Source organism: Aethalodelphis obliquidens, unplaced genomic scaffold, assembly GCF_003676395.1.
Source record: "Aethalodelphis obliquidens isolate GAN/ISIS:26980383/991018 unplaced genomic scaffold, ASM367639v1 scaffold68, whole genome shotgun sequence".
In the NCBI taxonomy this organism is placed as follows: domain Eukaryota; kingdom Metazoa; phylum Chordata; class Mammalia; order Artiodactyla; family Delphinidae; genus Aethalodelphis; species Aethalodelphis obliquidens.
Genome location: NW_020838012.1, coordinates 9,087,925 through 9,107,375, shown reverse-complemented (window position 1 = coordinate 9,107,375; position 19,451 = coordinate 9,087,925). Strand labels below are relative to the sequence as shown.

Here is a 19,451-nt window from a genome sequence, read left to right as displayed (position 1 = left end):
ATGTCCCCAAATGGGAAAAGATTAAAAAGAGAAAGAAGAAAGTGGAAATTAGGTGCAGTAAAAGGACGGGAAACGAGAGAAAGGCTAAGGGAAGGAGAAGGGAAAAGCAAAGATGGACAACAGAAAACTGAAAGAAACCACCGTGCACACACCCGAACTGAGGGGAATGGACAGACTGACATGGGATCTGAGGTTTATGCATCACTTTGGATTTTAGGGAATTATCAAAGCGACCTAGTGCACTCTGCTCCTTTGTTTTTTATATTGAATGAAAGATTCTTTAAATTCTATAGTGCTTTACAACTTTCAAAAGCTTCACACATATGACTTCATATAATCCCATAATAACCTTCTTTTCCCTTATCCCTGCATTGCCTTTCTTCTATTCCCTCTCCCCAGTGGTAACCACTAGTTTGTTCTCTATATCTGTGAGTCTGCTTCTTTCTTGCTTTACTCACTAGTTTGTTGTATTTTTTAGATTCCACATATAATTGATATCATACATATGTCTTTCTCTGTCTGTCTTATTTCACTTAGCATAATGCCCTCCAAGTCCATCCATGTTGCTACAAATGGCAAATTTTCATTCTTTTTTATGGCTGAGTAGCATTCCATTGTATATATACCCATCTTCTTTACCCATTCATCTGCTGATGGACACTTCGGTTGCTTCCATACCTTGCCAATTGTAAGTAATGATGCCATGAACACTGGGGACCTAGTATACTTTGAAAAGTTGGTCGTTACATCAGAGGTCACTGCATTTCAAATTTAACAGCTACAGTTGCCATTGTGAAGAGAATAATCAGACTAGGACAATGTCATCAGACCTTCATGGGTAGTGACCACAGCCCCAGTCAGAGGCCACCTGCAGGGCAGCAAGGCTCCCAGGACTGGAGTCTCTTCTCAGGGCTAAAAAGAGGAAGGAAGTTTGGGAAGAGATTGTAATTCTGGGAAAAATAAAAGCCCCTAAACCAAGAGAAAGCTGTCATGTTATCTTTACTGTTAGTCAAAATCTTCATTGAATTCCTGAAGCAATGAACAGCAGCCACCCACTGAAAAACCACCAGGAGAACCGACTGAAAGGTCAACCGCGACCCAAGGAGAACAGCTGGCTGACTTTCCAGTGCGGGTACAGCCTCTCTGGAGGGAAAATCATCTCTCAAGAGGCTGTTTGACAAATTCAGACGCTGCATAAATCAGCCCCGCAGCCGACACGTTCCACGATGAAAAGCGGGGGCTCACAATTCAGGTTTGCCCTGAGAAATCACTGGTTTAGAAAAACATCACAGCTTTACTATGATTTGGCTATAATGTCACCTCGAGGCTAAATTGCTTCTCTGGCTCTCATACCACCCAGAGGATGTATAATGCGTTCGTTTTGCAGGTATTTAATAAATACTTATCTCCGCAAGGCTCTTACACATTAAAGTGAATGACTGCTTACAGACTTGAGCGCCTTGAAGGTCAAACTCTAGGACAGGACTATTAAAATACATTTCGCATTAAAAGCATCTTAACTAAAACCAGTGACATATACAGGAATAGCAAATCCAGTTATTCTCCCTTGCCTCGCTTTCTTCTCTCATTTTACAAACATGCACAGAGGTCAAACAAGCATCCTCTCTGCGCATGAAAACAAAAACCAACGCTCAGTGCAGGCAAGCAAATCACCGATGTAATCCAAATTTCCCTTTAAAACACCACCTTGGGGCTTCCCTGGTGGCGCAGTGGTTGAGAGTCCACCTGCCGATGCAGGGGACACGGGTTCGTGCCCCGGTCTGGGAAGATCCCACATGCCACGGAGCGGCTGGGCCCGTGAGCCATGGCCGCTGAGCCTGCGCGTCTGGAGCCTGTGCTCCGCAATGGGAGAGGCCACAACAGTGAGAGGCCCGCGTACCGCAAAAAACAACAACAACAACAAAACCACCTTGCTTCTTGAAAGAGCAGTCTGTCAATTTGTGGGTTGTTTTTTTTTTTTAAACCACATTTGACCATTCTCACAGGCCCCACATCCATGGGTTCTGCCCTCTCCATTCTCCTCAACCCCCTCCCAACCCTTGGAGCTTGAATCTCTCAGCATTATCCATGACTGGTCCTTAACACCAAAGCCAATATCTACTGTCCCCCCTCGATCTACCTGGCCTCTCCAGGGCCTTTGAAAGTTAAACTCCCTATTCCTGTACCTTCCTCTCCCTGCCCTGAAATCTTCAGATTCCATGTTCTGTTCTACTTTTGTTCCTGGGCTGTCTCAGCAACTTAATAGCTTCAAATATCACATGTGCTAATATGTAAGTAATATGCTAATAGTTAATAGCTTCAAATGATCACATGTCTCCCAAACCTTGCTCTCCTGCCCAGTTCCTTCTTTTTTTTTTTTTAATTTTTGTTATTAAAGTGTAGTTGATTTACCATGTTGTGGCAATCTCAGCTGTACAGCAAAGTGACTCAGTTATACACACAGAGACATTCTTTTTTTCTGTTCTTTTCCGTTACGGTTTATCACAGGATATTGAATATAGTTCCCTGTGCTATACAATAGGACCCTGTTGTTTATCCTTTCTAAACGTAATAGTTTGCATCTACCAACCCCAAACTCCCAGTCCATCCCTCTCCTTCCCCTCCCTCCCCCTTGGCAACCACAAGTCTGTTCTCTATGTCCATGATTGTTTCTGTCTCATAGATAGGTTCATTTGTGCCATATTTTAGATTCCACATATAAGTGACATCATATGATATTTGTCTTTCTCTGACTTACTTCACTTAGTATGGAAATCTCTAGTTGTATCCATGTTGCTGCAAATGGCACTATTTCATTCTTTTTTACGGCCGAGTAGTATTCCACTGTATATATGTACCACATCTTCTTTATCCATTCCTCTGTCAATGGACATTTAGGTTGTCCCAGATCCTTCTCTTCAAGATCCATAGTTCACCCATGAACCCATCCACACCAGCATCCCACAAGGACCTGGTGGTGGTTTTAAAACATGTGCACACATTTGTCGTGTGCACACTCTTCTCACCAAAAGTGGAGTCTAATTCCCCTCTCCTTGAATCTCGGCCAGTCTTTGTGACGCATTTCTAACAGAATGAGGAGGAAGTGATGCCACGTGACTTCAAGGCTAGGTCACGCAAAGACACAGCCTCTGCCTGCCTCTCTCTTAGGACCCACAGGTTGGGGGCCCTGGGGTAACACATAAGAAGCCCAGGCACACTGAGGCTGTATGCTGCTGGGTCAAGAACATGGTCTCCAGCTAAAAACAGTACTCAACACAGGCAAGCAAATCACCATCCTCAAACAGGTCATGCTGTTTTCACCGGAGACCATGGGGATTGAGTCAGGTGCCCGAGGAGCCCCAGCCGCTGGCATCTCCCCAGTACAGCCACCTTCGTGTCAGTGAGTGAGCCTTCGGATGAGCCCAGCCTCATGCTGCAAGCCTCCCAGCTGAGCTGAGTGGAGCAGAGACAAGTTGTCCCCATCAAGCCCTGCTCAAATTACAGATCTGTGACCATACAAAAAATGCTATGGCTTTAAACCACTAGGTTTTGGGGTGATCTGTTATGCAGCTTTGGATAAACAGAACAGACCTCAGATGTAACACACTCCAAATGGAATTCCCTTCCTTCTGCCTGCCTCTGCTCTCTTTCCTGTTTTCCATGTGATCTGAAAGCCCTTGTCTGTTCTTTCCTATCCTCAGATCCTCTCCCCTCACATCTGACTTGTTCTACCAAAGATCCCTCGGGAATCCAGCACCATCACCTCTGGCGTGGAACACAGTGATACCCCCTGCCTGCTTTGCTAGTACCTTCTATGCAGCTGGCAAAATGCTATTCTAAAACTAAACTCCCACCCACCTACCACCTGCCTATCAGAACAGAGTCCTGATTCCTGATCCCAGTGCACAAGAGTGCTCACACACCCCTAGCGACCACCTAGAACTCCAGCCACAAGGAACATCTGAGGATCACCAGCCCTTTCACGCCTCTGAACCTTCTTCCCAAATTCCCTTCCTCACCCTTCCTTCTCTCACCTACTTAGCCTTCAAGTCCAAGTTCAAAGGTCACCTGCTATGAGACCCCTCTCCTGATGACCAGTCAGAGTTGCTCACTTTCTCCTCAGCCTGTCATGCAGCCCTTACAACCTCCACTTGACTACAGTGACCAAGTTCTCTGTGTGTTTCTTCAGCCTGGTCTATAAGCCTGAGGGCAGGCATCATATCATAATTGTCTATAAATAAACGAAATGTTTAATTTGAATGGGGAATCACTGAATTAGCATTTTACAGAAATGCTCACATTCCATTTCAGAATCAGTATCTATTGAACCCCAGTGCTAGTCACAGATTTTTACTCAATTTTCGCAAACAGTTGAGGTATTATCAGCCTCAAAGAGGCTGAGTGACTGATCCGATGTCTCATCACCAAAAAGTGATGAAGCCAAATTTTGAACCCAGACATAACTTCAGGTCCAGCATTCTTTGCCCTGAACATTTACAATGAGTTCTGGTGCACGAGGACAGACACATGGCCATAGTCTGGTGTAGACACAAGTCCTACTGCGCCCTTCCCATGGTAGCTACCATAGCGTGGCACCCTTTTGAACACCTCTGAAAGGAAAAGGGACATGATATAGAACTTTTAGGTAGTATAATATGTTGCATAAGGACATGAACTATATGGCCAAATATTTCAGATTTAAAACCCAGCTCTGTCTGCATCAAGCTATGTGCCTTTGGAGAAGTTATTACTTCATTCTTTTTTTTTTAAATAAGTAAATTTATTTATTTATTTATTTATGGCTGTGTTGGGTCTTTGTTGCTGCAGGCTGGCTTTCTCTAATTGTATTGAGCGGGGGCTACTCTTCGCTGCGGTGCTCAGGTTTCTCATTGCGGTGGCTTCTCTTGTTGCAGAGCACAGGCTCTAGGCACGCGGGCTTCAGTAGTTGTGGCTCGTGGGCTCAGTAGTTGTGGCTCGTGGGCTCTAGAGCGCAGGCTCAGTAGTTATGGCGCACGGGCTTAGCTGCTCCGCGGCATGTGGGATCTTCCTGGACCGGGGCTTGAGCCTGTGTCCCCTGCATTGGCAGGCCAATTCTTAACCACTGCACCACCAGGGAAGTCCCATTACTTCATTCTTTCACATTTTGTTTCTTCAGTTGTAAAGCAAGGATATTATGAGTGTGGCTCACAGGTTTGTTACAAAAATTTTCAAAATGAAAAAAAAAAGCATTTAGAACAGACCTAGTATATAGAAAACACCCAGCAGATGTTGTTGTTGCTGGCATTAGTGGTAGTAGTGGTGTTACTAAATGTGACCCAGTAAAACCCCAGTTGGAAAACTTAGGTCATTATAATGCAGGACCTGAAGTGGTGTCCCTTCAGATTCCAATTTTGTTTTAATTAGTTGGAAGGAAACATTTCTAAAAAGTACTTAGTGTTCCCAGCCCTTTAAACTGTTTGCAAATGTAGTTTAAATTGTTCTTGGCCACTAGGTTACTCTCTTAGAGGCAACAGGTGTGCGACCAAGTTTTTGTAAAACTCTCCACATCTAGTAGAGTAAGAATGGGGAGGTCATGATCACTCAGCTTCTGGTTCCTCATGTGTGAAATGGAAATGATACCCGTTCTACCACCCTGCAGCACTGAAAGACGGAAATGGAATAATATGAAGAAAAATTAGAAAGAGTTCTGCAAAAACCAGATGGAATCACCATCATCACCATTCTGATTACTAATAAAGTGATATACTGGAAGTGATACACTCAGTATATACCAAAATGGAAAGTTGGTCACCTCTTTGCTAAAATGCCCCAGCCAGCCAAAATGTTTGCATTTTTCCCTCTTTACATAATTTGTCTTCTGGTTAACTAGTAGCAAACCCTTTCCACCACTGTCAGCAACCCCATTACCCTTCTCAACTGCATTCAAAGAAAACTTCTAAAATGTATTGACACCATCCTTGCCTCCTAAGTTCAGGATACATTAGCATCAAATAACTACCCTCAATAAAACAGTATAGAAAACATTTATGAAAGTATTTACTGAGCACTACATCCAACATCCTTTGGAGAACAAAAATTTAATCAGCACTGTCTCCTCCTCTATCTGTAAATGTATACACACGCACTCTTACATATATACTTGGGAAGTAAAGTACCAGTTTGGTTTCTATTTACAGACCAGATTTTCAGTGATTATATATAAAACTATAAGCACATTTGGAACATGTATTCTTGTCTCCCTGCCAAACAATTAACTTTCCTTAATTCTTAACCTTTTCAATCTAATCCCATCTGATTTTATATAGGTTAGAAATCTTTCTAATGAATGTATGTGCAATAGGACAAATATTTATGGAGTACCTACTACACACACACTCAACTGAGAGCCGGGAATACGAACGTAAGAACTTTCTCCTACTGACACTTCATTTCTAGCCAAGTACAGATCCGAGTGGGGTGGATAAACAACTATCTTTATTCCTACAGCCCTACTGATTGCACCATAAGCTCCTTTTCCACACCACAATGCCTCCAGCAAAGCTCAAAATACAATGGGTGAAGTTGAATCCTGTTTATTCTCAATCTGAAACTTTATAAGGTCATGTCTTACATCACGTTTAAACTGACATTTACATTTGCATAGCTGTAACATGAAACACATTCACCACGCCCATAAGCCAAGGCATGTAAATTACTAGTCTTGCCTAAAACCACGACTTTTAGTATTGATTACAAAAGCTCAGAAGACACAGAGACACAGAGAAGGAAGTACTGAAAGCAACTCAGAGCCACGCAACTTACTCTATAGACTGTCACCGAGAAAATATCTGCTCTTAATAATGTCTTTTCTTAGTAAAAATAACATAAAAGATTCAACATAACCAAAATAAAAATAGAAAAAAATAAATACTTGCCACAAAACACAAAGGTTTAATGTGAACAGGGGAGCGGGGTGAGGGTCAAAGAAGGCACTAAGATCCCAATTGTAAAATGAAGGAGCAAACAATCTCAAAAGGAGAACACAAACGGCTAATATCATCTACAGCCCTTCTAGCAAGTGGAAGAATTTTAAATGAAAAGAGATGGCATTTTTTTACCTATAAGCTTTATAATTCTTTTTTTTTTTTTTTTTTTAAAGGGCAATGACATCTTGCAGAAAAGGAAACAACCGAGAGTGAAAAGGCAATTTACAGAATGGGAGAAAAACATCTGCAAACCATATATCTCATGAGGGCTAAGTATCCACAACACATAAACAACTCCTACAACTTGACGAAAATATTAATAATAATCCAAACATAAAATGGGCAAAGGACTTGAATAGACATTTCTCCAAAGAAGACATACAGATGGCCAACAAGCACATGAAAAGCTGCTCGACATCACTAATCATCAGGAAAATGCAAATCCTAACCACGATGAGATATTATCTCAGACCAATTGTATCAAAACGAGAAAATAAAAAGTGTAGCTGAGGATGTGGAAAAATTAGAACCCATGCAGGCTCCCTCTCTCTTCAGTTTTATGGCCCCTACAACCTTCCCATTTCCCTTTAAAATAACTGTTGGTAGGAATGTAATATGGTATAGCCATTCAGCCACTATGGAAAACAGTATAGAAGTTTGCAAAAAGAAAAAAAAAAACAAACCTAGAAATAGAACTACCATATATACCAGTCATTTTATTTCTGGGTATTGAAGGGGTTCAGAACAAGTCTCCCTCAAATATACCACTCTGGCATGTGGACTATTTTGAGCTGAAGGCATTCAAGACCCAGCAGATTCAGGAAAAACTTTTACCTCTGCCTTACCTGCCTAAAAGGATTTAGACAGAGGGTCTAGTCCAGGAAGGGAACTATCACAAGAGATAATTACAAAGAGCACAGGTGAGGTGTTGAGCTGGGGGTAGCTCAACTGGGCCTAGAGATCAAAGTCCTCCCTGGATCCCACTGTCCTGCGTGGCATGGCAAACATCTGTTTACCAAACCTTTGCTCTTCCCATCTTCCTGTGATCGTCTTCCTTCTCTTTGAAGACCCAGAACCCTACCCCCTTCTCCATAACACAGAATGTCATATAAGTCTCAATTCCCTGAATGCCTGTGGGTCTCATATTCTTGTAAAATCCCCGCACATATGTAACTAAATTTGTTTTTCACCTGTTAATCTGTCCTACGTTAATTTGATTATCAGACCAGCCAAAGAACCAAGAAGGGTAGGGGAAATAAATTTTCCTTTCCTACAGTATATATCCAAAAGAATGGAAAACAGGACTCAAAGAGTATTTGTACACCCATGCCCACAAAAGCCAAAAGGTGGAAGCAACCTCTGAATGCCCACTGAAGAATGAATAAAGAAAATAAAGTATGATAAAGAGAATGGGGCATACATATATACTGGAAAATTATACAACCTCTAAAAAGATAGAAATCCCACAATATGCAACAACATGGATGAATCTTGAAGACACTATGCTAAGCGAAATAAGTCAGTCACAAAAAGACAAATACTGCATGATTCCACTTTAATGATGTAGGTGAAGTAATCAAACTCATAGAAACAGAAAAGAAAATGGTGGTTACCAGGGGCTGTGTGGAGAGAGAAATGTGTGTTGCTCAATGGGTGCATGGTTTCAGTCATCAAAATGAAAAAGTTCTAGAGATTTCTTATACAATAAGGTACATATAGTTAACAACACTCTCCTGTACACTTAAATATAGCTAAGATAATGTATTTTATGTCATGCATTTTTCACTACAATAAAAAAAGCAGTAACAATTATGTTTTCCAGAAAGCGATTTAGCAACAGGCATGAAAGGCCTAAACATACTGACATCCTTTGTCCTGTCTCAGGAAGTTTACCTTAAAACAATTTCTCTTTAAAGTATTATAATAGCTAAAATGAAAAGCAATCTATATTCCAGCAAAGAAACAGTTAAATAAACATCAAATGCTGAAAGGGTACAGTCATCAAAAAAGGTAGTTTGGAGATACTTTTTTAAATGACATGTTAAAATTCTGATTATCTAATAGTATCCAAAATACAATACAAAGCTATATATATATTATGTATAGTACGACTATGATGAACATATACTGGGACATTCAATAAAGGAAAAAACAAGGTCTAATAAAAGAAAGAGAAAGGGAAACGGGGGTAGAGAGGGAGAGCAACGGGGAGGGAAGAAAGCTATACCAAACGGATTTCTGTTGAATTTGCATCCAGACAAGTTGATTCTAATGTTCATTTGGAAATAAAATCTGGCAAGAATAGCTAGGAAAAACTCTAGCAATAAGAAGAAAAACAGAGTGAACAGGAGAGACTAGCCCTTCCAGACATTTTTACATATTACGAAGCTACAATAATTTAAACCGTTTAGTTGCTGGGAATGAACAGACAGATCAAGGAGAAAGAAAATAATACAGGACTTTAGTATTGATAACAGTACTATGTCAAATAAGTAAAGGAAAGAGCCATTAGTCAGTGAATGGTATTGGACAATTGAGTAGCCAGCTGAGGGGCTGGCAGCCGGTTGAGATTTATAACTCCCATTTTTTAATCAAAATAATCTCCAGATGGATGAAAGATTTAAATGTAAAAAATAAAAACATAAACTCAAAGTGAGAATAGCATTTCTAGGAATGATTCAAGAGCAGAAGCTATAAATAAAAACCACCATCAATTAGTATTTCTGCTTGGAAAATATCACCAGAAAGTCAAAAAAGGAATGACAAACTAGGAAAAAATATATTAGCAATTCATGTCATGGACAGAGGGCTACATTCTATAAGTCAAGAAGAAAAAGAGAAAAGAAAAATTGGCAAAGTATATGATCAGACATGTCACAGAAAATGCAATCTAGATCTCAAACATATCAAAAGAAGTACGACCGCCTTCATATTAAGAAAAGTATATAATAAAGTATATACTGAGAAACTCCTTTTCCCCTACAAGATAAGCAAAGATGAAAAAGTGTGACAACACCCTGGGCGCACGATGGAGGGAAGCAGATGCTCACACATTGCTGGTGGCGAATAACTGGCACCACTTCTATGGAGCGGAATTTAGCACATCAAAACTGAACAGTCACATTCTTCTAAGAATTCTTCCTACAGACATACTGGCACATTTATCAAATAACTTGCATACAGATTTATTTGCTGCAGCTTTGCTTTCATAGCAAAATATTAGGGGAAACCTAAATGTCCATCAATAGGGAACCAGATAAACATCACCTGTTATGGTACATAACATGGTACATCTACAGATAGACATCTACAAATAGCCCTGAAAATGAAACAGCTCTATATAACGTTATGTTCAATGATCTCTAAAATACACATTGTATTTCAGTGAAAGAAGTTAGACGCTAAATAATCTGCGTGCTACAGCTTATATAATACACACACATACATATATAGTATTTAAATACATGTGTGTACACCTATGTAAGTAGAATCTCTCTGGATGGATACAGAAGAAACTGTTAATAATGGTGACATCACTACCCAAGGGAAATAGCCTCAGAGACAGGAGTGGAAGGGAGATTTACATTTTGCAACCTTTTAGTCATTCTGAACGCTGTATCATGTGCATTAATTACCTGGTCACACTAGTCAAAATGATGCTGGAGAAGGGTATTTTTAAAATATACTGAGTGTAAAAAGGGAGGGGAGGCAAGATATAAGATGAAATAGTCAATAGGAGATTATTTTGTGATTTGTTTAAAAGGATAGATACATGGATGGATATAAACCAATACGTTAACAGTGATTTTCCAGACTACGATTATAGGTAATATTATGTTCTTTTTCTCCATATGTATTTTCTGACTTTACTAAAATGAACAATTACTCTCGGTTACGAAGAAGTATTTTTAATTTAAACATTTTGTTAACTTCCACTAAACATTAAATCCCTTGATCCCTTGGACACTTTTCTAATAAAAAAAAACACTGCTAAGATTATGGTTTCTGGACAGCTGGTACCCAGCGAGTTTAAATAAAATTTGGAAGAGCCTCAGAAGAGAGATTTTTACAACAGTCAACAATTAAAACAGAAATAATTAACCCCACAAGGAAAATAAAATAATGTGAGCCTCCAACAAAAGGACCAGCAGCACAGAAGTACAGGAGATTCGGGTGTTCTTTTTTGTTTGGAAGTGTGATTGTATTTGTTTTTATTGTGTACACAGATTCTGCGGTTTTGAGATCTTTCTGAAGGATCACAACCCCTCTTACCACTCAGCTTTTCCCTAGGGACTAGGCAGGTTGCTGCATAAAAATAAATGCAGGAAGTAAATGGGAGCTAACAAAGGCATTAGCACCATACGGAAAGTGAGACTTGCCCAAAGACACCAAGAACCTGGGTGGGTCACACCCACAGATTTGTGAGCAGACCCTCAAAACTGTTATCCATGCATCCCTATGTTTGTGTTACCTGTAAATGAGCGACACCTTACCTTTCTGTTATTTCTAAGGCATAATTACCATGCTGAAATTATAGTAACCTATTATTGTGTCATGGTTTTCTTACAGCTTTCTCCTCCCCCAGTTGTTTCAGCCCCAGCAGCCTTCCCTCACCCCACTAAAATATAAAGCTTTGGTGGTGGTAGTGTTTTAATTCAAACACAGATAAAATGCTTAGTGGCTAGGTGACTGTCACTTCAATATGATGGTGCTAAACGACAAGTTATTACTAACATAGGAGAGTACTCGAGTACAATTATCTATTCAGCCCCATCAAAGGCAGTCAGGAGATATTTTCCACAATGTTTTCTCTAGCTAGCCGGCTGCACTGCACTTTCAAAGTGGGAAATAGCACACACGTTAAGTGTGCTTTGCTGGGCTGAACGCGTAATAACTCCTGAGAGGCACTATGTGGTTTACGGTACATTTTAAATCATTTGATGTTGACTGCTCTCAATATAAGTAGAGTATTGTATACAAAGTCTGGGTATAGTAGAGGACAGGAAAAACAGAATCTCAGGCTGATACTAAAAAGCATTCAGAATACATGGTTGAAAACAAAGGTAAACTGCTCATTTTAAAACTTCATAGCTCTGTTAAAACTCAGTAGCAAAGGATAGATTTTGACAACTTCATAAGAAGTAAGGGATAAGGAGACAATTCAACAGAGACGCGTACTTAAGACAAGAGGTAAGGCATTTAATTTTGCATCTAGAGGTGTTTTTTTTTTAAGGGACAAACACAAGAAACTCCACACATACCAAAAAAGTAAATTAAACAAATTCTAAAATGTTCTGATTTGGTTTTAGATACTTCGAAAAAAATCACAAATTCAAGTGACGATCACAGCCAACCTTCTTTCAGCCAACGTACTTTGCTGGTGAACCTGCAGGTTTACAAACGCAGGTTCTTCCTTCTCAGTCTCAGCCTGGGGTCTATGGAATCGCTGAAGACTGAGCCATCCCCTCTACCGGTTCAAAGACCTGACGGGTAAACTTACCCTCTACGCTCAATGCAGCCTTATCAGTAACTTTCTCCACCCAACCAGATTTCTGCTTCTTTAAAACACAGAGGAAAAAACGTACAGGAGGAAGTGGGAAGCAAATGACCAACTTAGAGGGACATCGGAGGTTACAGGAACCTGAAGATACTTGCTCTTGGGCACTTTTCCCTTTCATCTGAGGCAGTCAACACACATTTCTGAACACCTACTATGTGCTGTGGGAACATAGAGATGAAAAGGCAAAGGAGACAGGCAGAAGGAAGCAAAAGTATAAGGAAAGGCCATGTGGTTCTAAGACAGCAAAGCTGTGCGGTGAGTCAGCTGACCTTGCCCAGGCGGGTGGCTCGTCTTTCGTTTAGAGCCAAGTCTCCAGACTCTCCACTTTAAGAGGATGGATTTCCCTAGCCGTCCAAGAATGACAATTAAAAGCAAGGACTGACATGACTAACAAATATCCTGACCAAAGAAAACATCTGAAAATTAGAGACGGAAAAAGACTCCTCTTATAAACCAAGAAATTTATTAAATATGTCTTAGACACACACACACACACACACACACACACACACACACACAGAAAAAAAAACTAGTCCTACAAAAACCACACAAAGGGGCTTCCCTTGTGGCGCAGTGGTTAAGAATCCACCTGCCAATGCAGGGGACACGGGTTCGAGCCCTGGTCCGGGAAGATCCCACATGCCACGGAGCAACTAAGACAATGTGCCACAGCTACTGAGCCTGCACTCTAGAGCCCGCGAGCCACACCTACTGAGCCCGTGTGCCACAACTACTGAAGCCTGCGTGCCTACAGCCTGTGCTCTGTAACAAGACAAGCCACTGCAATGAGAAACCCATGCACCACAACGAAGAGTAGCCCCCGCTCGCCGCAACTAGAGAAAGCCCACGCACAGCAACAAAAACCCAACTCAGCCATGTTTGTTTTAAAAAAACAAAACACACGAAGTGCATCAGCAAACTGGACTATTACAGAAGTACTAATGGCTGTGACTCTTACCAGCCAAACTAGAATACAAAATCTAAAAAAAATTAGTCACTCCACTCACCTGAGTCAAACACAGCTCTGTCCACTTTGACAAGTACCACATACAGTTATGTATTCTAAAAACATCATTATGTTAAATGACAACGTAAGACATACAAACGTTCACATATTTGACACCCTCATTGCCCCCATTAAAATCCAGATAAAAAAATGCTGGCTTATTTGGTGGCCCCTAGGCCTCCTCCTAACAATACATATAAGACCTGTGAGGGGCTTTTTGACTCAAACATTTAAATATCTACCATGTGCAAATCACCAGGCTACCCAACCGTGGACAAAGATGAAGTATATGCTTCTAACCTCAAGACGTATAAAATCTAGATAATATGTGTGCAAGTGTATATATAGTGTATTACATATGCACTATATATTACATATTGTATAGCTAGTGGGAAGCAGCTGCATAGCACAGGGAGATCAGCTCAGTGCTTTGTGACCACCTAGAGGGGTGGGATAGGGAGGGTGGGAGGGAGATGCAAGAGGGAGGGGATATGGGGATATATGTATGCATATGGCTGATTCACTTTGTTGTGCAGCGGAAACTACCACAACATTGTGAAGCAATTATACTCCAATAATGATGTTAAAAAAGAAAAGAACTGACAGTTAAAAAAATATATTGTATAAAATGTTTATAATATACACACTCAGATGTCAGGTGTGAGATTAATTTGAGGGGTGGGGAGAAAGGAAGGGTTGGAAGGCTCCAAAGATTCTATCTTACAACTTATCAGAAGTAAAACACAAAATAGTATATATGGAATATGGTTTTATTTCAACAAAAACTCACATGCATGAAAGTAAATACTGGAGGGTAAAAAAAAAATTAATGAAAACTGTTGTATTAGAACTCAAAATAGGAATAATTCCTATGCCCCACTTCCTAAAATTTACCTTAATATCGTTACTCTTTTTTTTTTCTTTTAGCGTTTATATACCTTTTTAAAAGCGTGCCACGAATCTGTGGTTACTGTTAGTGGGTTATTATCAGCAAAGATCTCTAGGATGTGGCAATGTTTAAATCCGAAAACCTTGCCATACTACTGCCACATCTCTCTTAAACAATGACTGAACTGGAGGCAATTTCACTTAATACACTATATTCAAAAACAAGTGCATCCAAAGCTAGAGTAATCAGATTAGGGATTTTGTGTTGGGGGGTTTCACCTTGATGGGTAAAAGAGGACCCTTGCTATGAAAAATTCCCCGCCTGCAAATAAACCCGTAGCCACTACTCCACAATTGGGGGATGTTAAATGTTTGCATCCAAAGCCATCGCCAGGGGCTCAAACGCCACCCAAAATCCTAACCACGTTAAGGAGAAGAGGGCAGAAAGTCTTCACATGCGGGTGGGGAGGACTTCACGTGCCCATCTTGCGGGGCGAAACAACCCACTGTCCTCAGTCCCTCAGTTTCCACCGGTCACAAGAGCGAGCTGAACAGGACTCCCTGGGTACTGTTTTCCACCAAAGCGCATCTCGATCTGCAGCCCCGGCTCGGTAAGCCTGGCGCCAGCCCTCCGCCGCCTCCCAGAACCTTCTCTCTCTTTTTCTTTCTGCTTCGTCTCTCTCTAACACACACGCGCGCCCCATCCGCCCTCTCCAGCCGCCAGCGCCGCTCCCTGCAGCAGGGCCCCACCAGGACGCCGGATCCGGATCGGGAGATGCAACTCGCGGCGCAGGCACCGAAGGCTCTGCACCTGCTCCGGCGCCAGGCCGCGCGCCGCGCCGGACCCCGACTCGGACCCCAGCGCCGCGCCGGACCTCGCGCCCATCCCGGAGGCGCCGTGCCGGTGGCGTCCGCGCCCTCACCTTGCTCGCCACGATCCATGTCTCCCGCCCGCCGGCAGCGAGTCCCCGCTCGGCCCGCCCGCCCGCCGCGCTCCTCCCGTCCTCCGCCGGCGGCTCCCGGGAAGTCCCCTCCCCCCGGAGGCGTAGAGCGCGGCGGCGCCGCCCGCGCGCGGTGGGGAGCGCTTCGCCGGGGCGTCACCCAATCACCTGACCCCGCCGGCTGGTGCGCTCCGCCGCGTCGGCGCTGGAGGGAGGACGGACGGAAGGACCGACGGACGGAAGGGCGGGCGGGGAGGGCAGGCTGAGCTCAGGCAGGAACTCGGCCCGGGGGAAGAGGGAAGAGGGGGAAGGCGAAGGCTCTGCATCACCGTGGGGGCCGCGTGGGGACCGGGATGGCGTTTACGTTCCACCCTCAAGTTATTTATCATATCAGAAGTTTCCTCGGGGGATCCTGAAGATTCCCTTTCTTTGCCTCCGCGAGCGCCTACTCTTGCGTACTTATTGAGTGGCAAAAACAGGAAGGTTCTTTCGACATGCCAGTGGCTCTTTTTCCCTTATATTCTTCATGTTCTCCTGCTGCCGAAATAATAGCCTATGCTATCTGCCAGAACTAGGTCCGAAGCAAGCCAAGAGGCGAAAATTACAAAGAATCTCTCGAAAAACCATGTGGTCCTGTCTTTTAATAGCGCAGGGTTTTCGGTGGCAAATTAGGAAGATTTTCATGTAATAAAATCTGACTGTTTTGAGTGCAGGATTAAGGACAACACGCTGAGATGAATTAAATGAAATGTTGGAAATGAATTAAGTTAACCAAAGGGTAGAATTATCAACAGGGATCTTTTGAAAATATAATTGGAGGCTTCATGTCCATTGATCAACGGACAGTTTGAAGTTCCTGTAATAACACTTCTCGTGATTAGCATTAGCACTCTATTTCCAAAGTGTTCTGCAGTTTCTCATCTTACGTGAAGTCACTTTCATTACCACATAGTTCTAAGGTGGTAACCCAGTTTCCTAAGCTGTCTGCAGCTACGAATAAGGCAAGCTTCTTTTTGTGCTACGTGGAGACTCTGGCTTGGCCTTCAGCCCGCAGCGTCGCCTACTATTTCACACACGCTAGGCTTTTGTTAGTATGTTTTTTAATTAGCAGTAGTTACCTGAAGCAACTCCATGTTTTCTGTCCATTGCGCTGTAAGTGTATCTCTTTCCCACCTGCATTGCCAGCGTCTTCTCGTGAGGTTTGTTCTGTTTATCTCAATCCGCTGAGACCTCTCCTCTCTGACTGCCCCTACTCCCACTGCACTTGGCTTCTCTCCTGTGGCACTCACCCCTGGGACTCATCTCCCAGGCCAGCCTGCTACAGCTATAGGGTTGTCTGTTTCACAGCCCTGCTAGGTCATAACCTAGCAGCTTATGAGCTTCAGGAGGTCAAGGATCATTTGTGTCATGGTTTCATTGCTTTAATTATGCTATGCATTTAGTCAACATTGTAAGTTTAGCTTTCAGGTTTAAATTTAAAAAGAGGTACATTGTATCTACTAATAATCCAGTGTTTGTAACAAAGAGGTGCAATGATAGTTTTTTTTTTTCTTTTAAATGACCTTTTAAATGTACCAGTAAGGTAAATGTTGGCATTGGCAGGAAGTTCTATAATGTGGTCAAGAATTTTTGACTAGCTGCTGCTCAGATAAATGGCTGAAAAGACAATCTCTCAACCTATGGACTAACTTGTGGACAAAAAAATAGCACTTGAAAATAGTGTTGGTTCAAAATATGATTTATTCTCTTCGTATCTATTTAACTTGCTATATAGTGATGAACCTGACTGTTATGTATGTTGGGAGAGAAAAATGACTTGTGTTTTGAAGAATTTATGTGCTTGTTCGCATCTGCGGCTAATAGCATACAGATGCTAATAGCACAGCCCATACCCAGCTTTACCATTTTTCTTCCTAAGAGAACCCAAATATTATTTGGGATAGCGGTGTGTCCAGCTGAAACATGGCCACTTTAACCTCCCTTGCAGCTGGAGGTGGCACTCTGACACATTAATGACCAATGAGATATGAGCAAGAAACCGCCAAGAAATCATTCGGAAAGAAAGACTTGGCTGGACCTAGAGATGATCATACTAAGTGAAGTAAGTCAGCCAGAGAAAGACAAATATTATATGATATCACTTATATGTGGAATCTAAAAAGTAATACAAATGAACATATTTACAAAACAGAAACAGACTCACAGATGTGGAAAACAAACTTATGGTTACCAAAGGGGCAAGGGGGGAAGGGATAAATTAGGAGTATGGGATTAACAGATACACACTACTATATATACAATAGATAAACAACAAGGATTTACTGTATAGCACAGGGGACCATATTCAATATCTTGTAATAACCTATAACAGAAAAGAATCTGAAAAAGAATAGATATATATGTATGTATAGCTGAATCACTTTGCTGTACAACTGAAATTAACACAATATTGTAAATCAACTATACTTCAATTTTAAAAAAAGAAAGACTTGGAAACATTTTTTTCTTCAGCTTCCCCCTTCCAGCCTAGAAGGGCAGCAGCCATCTTGAAACATGAGGAAGGAAACCACAGCCAAGTTTGGCAGCGTAGAAAGGCAGAAAGAGCCTGGGTCTTCAGTGGCATCATGAAGCTGCTTCTTATGGGAGAAAAAATAAACGCCTGGCTTTTTTAAACCACTAGAGCTGGCTTCCTGTTACACTGAGCCAAAAACATCCTAACTAATACAACATGCCATTTTAAAATTCCCTTCCTGGCATGTACCAGCATAGGTGGATTCATGCAGCCCTGAACCTTAGACAAATATTAACTTCATTTTCTCTCCAAGGCTAAAAAAGCACTGTTTATATTATAAACAACCTAGCATGTAATAGTTCCACAAAAGCCTACTTTTCTCTTGTGTCTTCCTTCTACTTGTTTTTTTTTCTTGACAAATAGAATCTGTACTTACAACTCATGATATGTTACAACTCAAATGAGCAGAGCTTATGTTTTTGCACACCGAGGAATCTCTGGAGAAAGGCCAGCACTTAAACTGAGCACCGGGGTGCATTTAACTGAACCATCCTTTAAAAGGCTCAGTACAGGAGAGAGACACTAGATTTACTTTGCAGGGTTGTTGTTGTTAATGGTGACATGGATTTTTTTTTTTTCTTTTTTAGTTTCTTTTTTCAAATACCCATTCATTGGTGAAATTTCTACAAGAAAATGTACCAAGGGGACTCCCTGGCAGTCCAGTGGTTAGGACTTGGTGCTTTTACTGCTGTGGCCCGGGGTTCATCCCTGGGCGGGTAACTAAGATCCCACAAGCTGCGTGGCATGGCCAAAAAAAAAAAAAGTGTAGCAAAAAGCAGATGAATGGAAGCAAATGAAAATATTAAAGAGGTTAGAAACAGAAGCCGTACATTATAAGTGGAAACTATACACTCTGCCCTCGTTGTACCCATTCCCCATCTGATAGCCAGCAGAAATCACATAAAATGTATATGGCCAGATGGTCTTTGCAGGCCCACCCCTCACATTTGTGGGACCCAGGGTGAGGGTACAAACAAAGGCCCTGGCCCTTTCCTCCGGCTTGGTCTTTTTCCTAGGACTCTGTCCTATAGTCATGCTGGCCTGCCATGCTCCTGTGCCCAGGCACCTCAGCCAGAAATCCCATCTCGATCCACCCTTTCCCATCAACCACCCCTGGGTCACACCTGTAGTTGTAGACTAGGATTGCAGACACCCAGGGCATGGTGTATAAGAGGGTGCAGGAATGGATGGGTAGGTCCAATTGGTGCCAAGGATGCCTTACCCTGAGAAAAGCACTGGTGGGTGATCTCTAAAACCCAGGGCCCCGTACGGGGGTCCCCCGTAGCCTGGGTCTAGGATTGCCAGATAAGATACAGGACACCCAGTTCAATCTGAATTTCAGATAAACAACAAATAATTCTTTAGTATAAGTTTATCCCCTGCAATATTTGTGACACACTTATACTAAAAAAAAGTTATTCATTGTTTATCTGAAATTCTTAATGGGGTCCTGTGTTTTTGTTTGCTAGCTCTGTCAACCCAAACTGTTTCTAAGGGCAGTTCTGGCTCTCTGATCGCT

General features: G+C 42.0%; 1 protein-coding gene across 1 annotated transcript in view; it reads right to left on the bottom strand.

Annotated features, from left to right (window-relative positions):
- TPD52 (tumor protein D52) overlaps window positions 1–15,424 on the bottom strand; it is a 120,024-nt gene extending 104,600 nt beyond the window's left edge. The window contains exon 1 of the mRNA XM_027089790.1: window positions 15,343–15,424. Coding sequence (XP_026945591.1) covers window positions 15,343–15,361 — 19 coding nt within the window. The 5' untranslated portion in view covers window positions 15,362–15,424. The remainder of the gene's footprint in view (window positions 1–15,342) is intronic.
- Window positions 15,425–19,451: the final 4,027 nt, after the last annotated feature.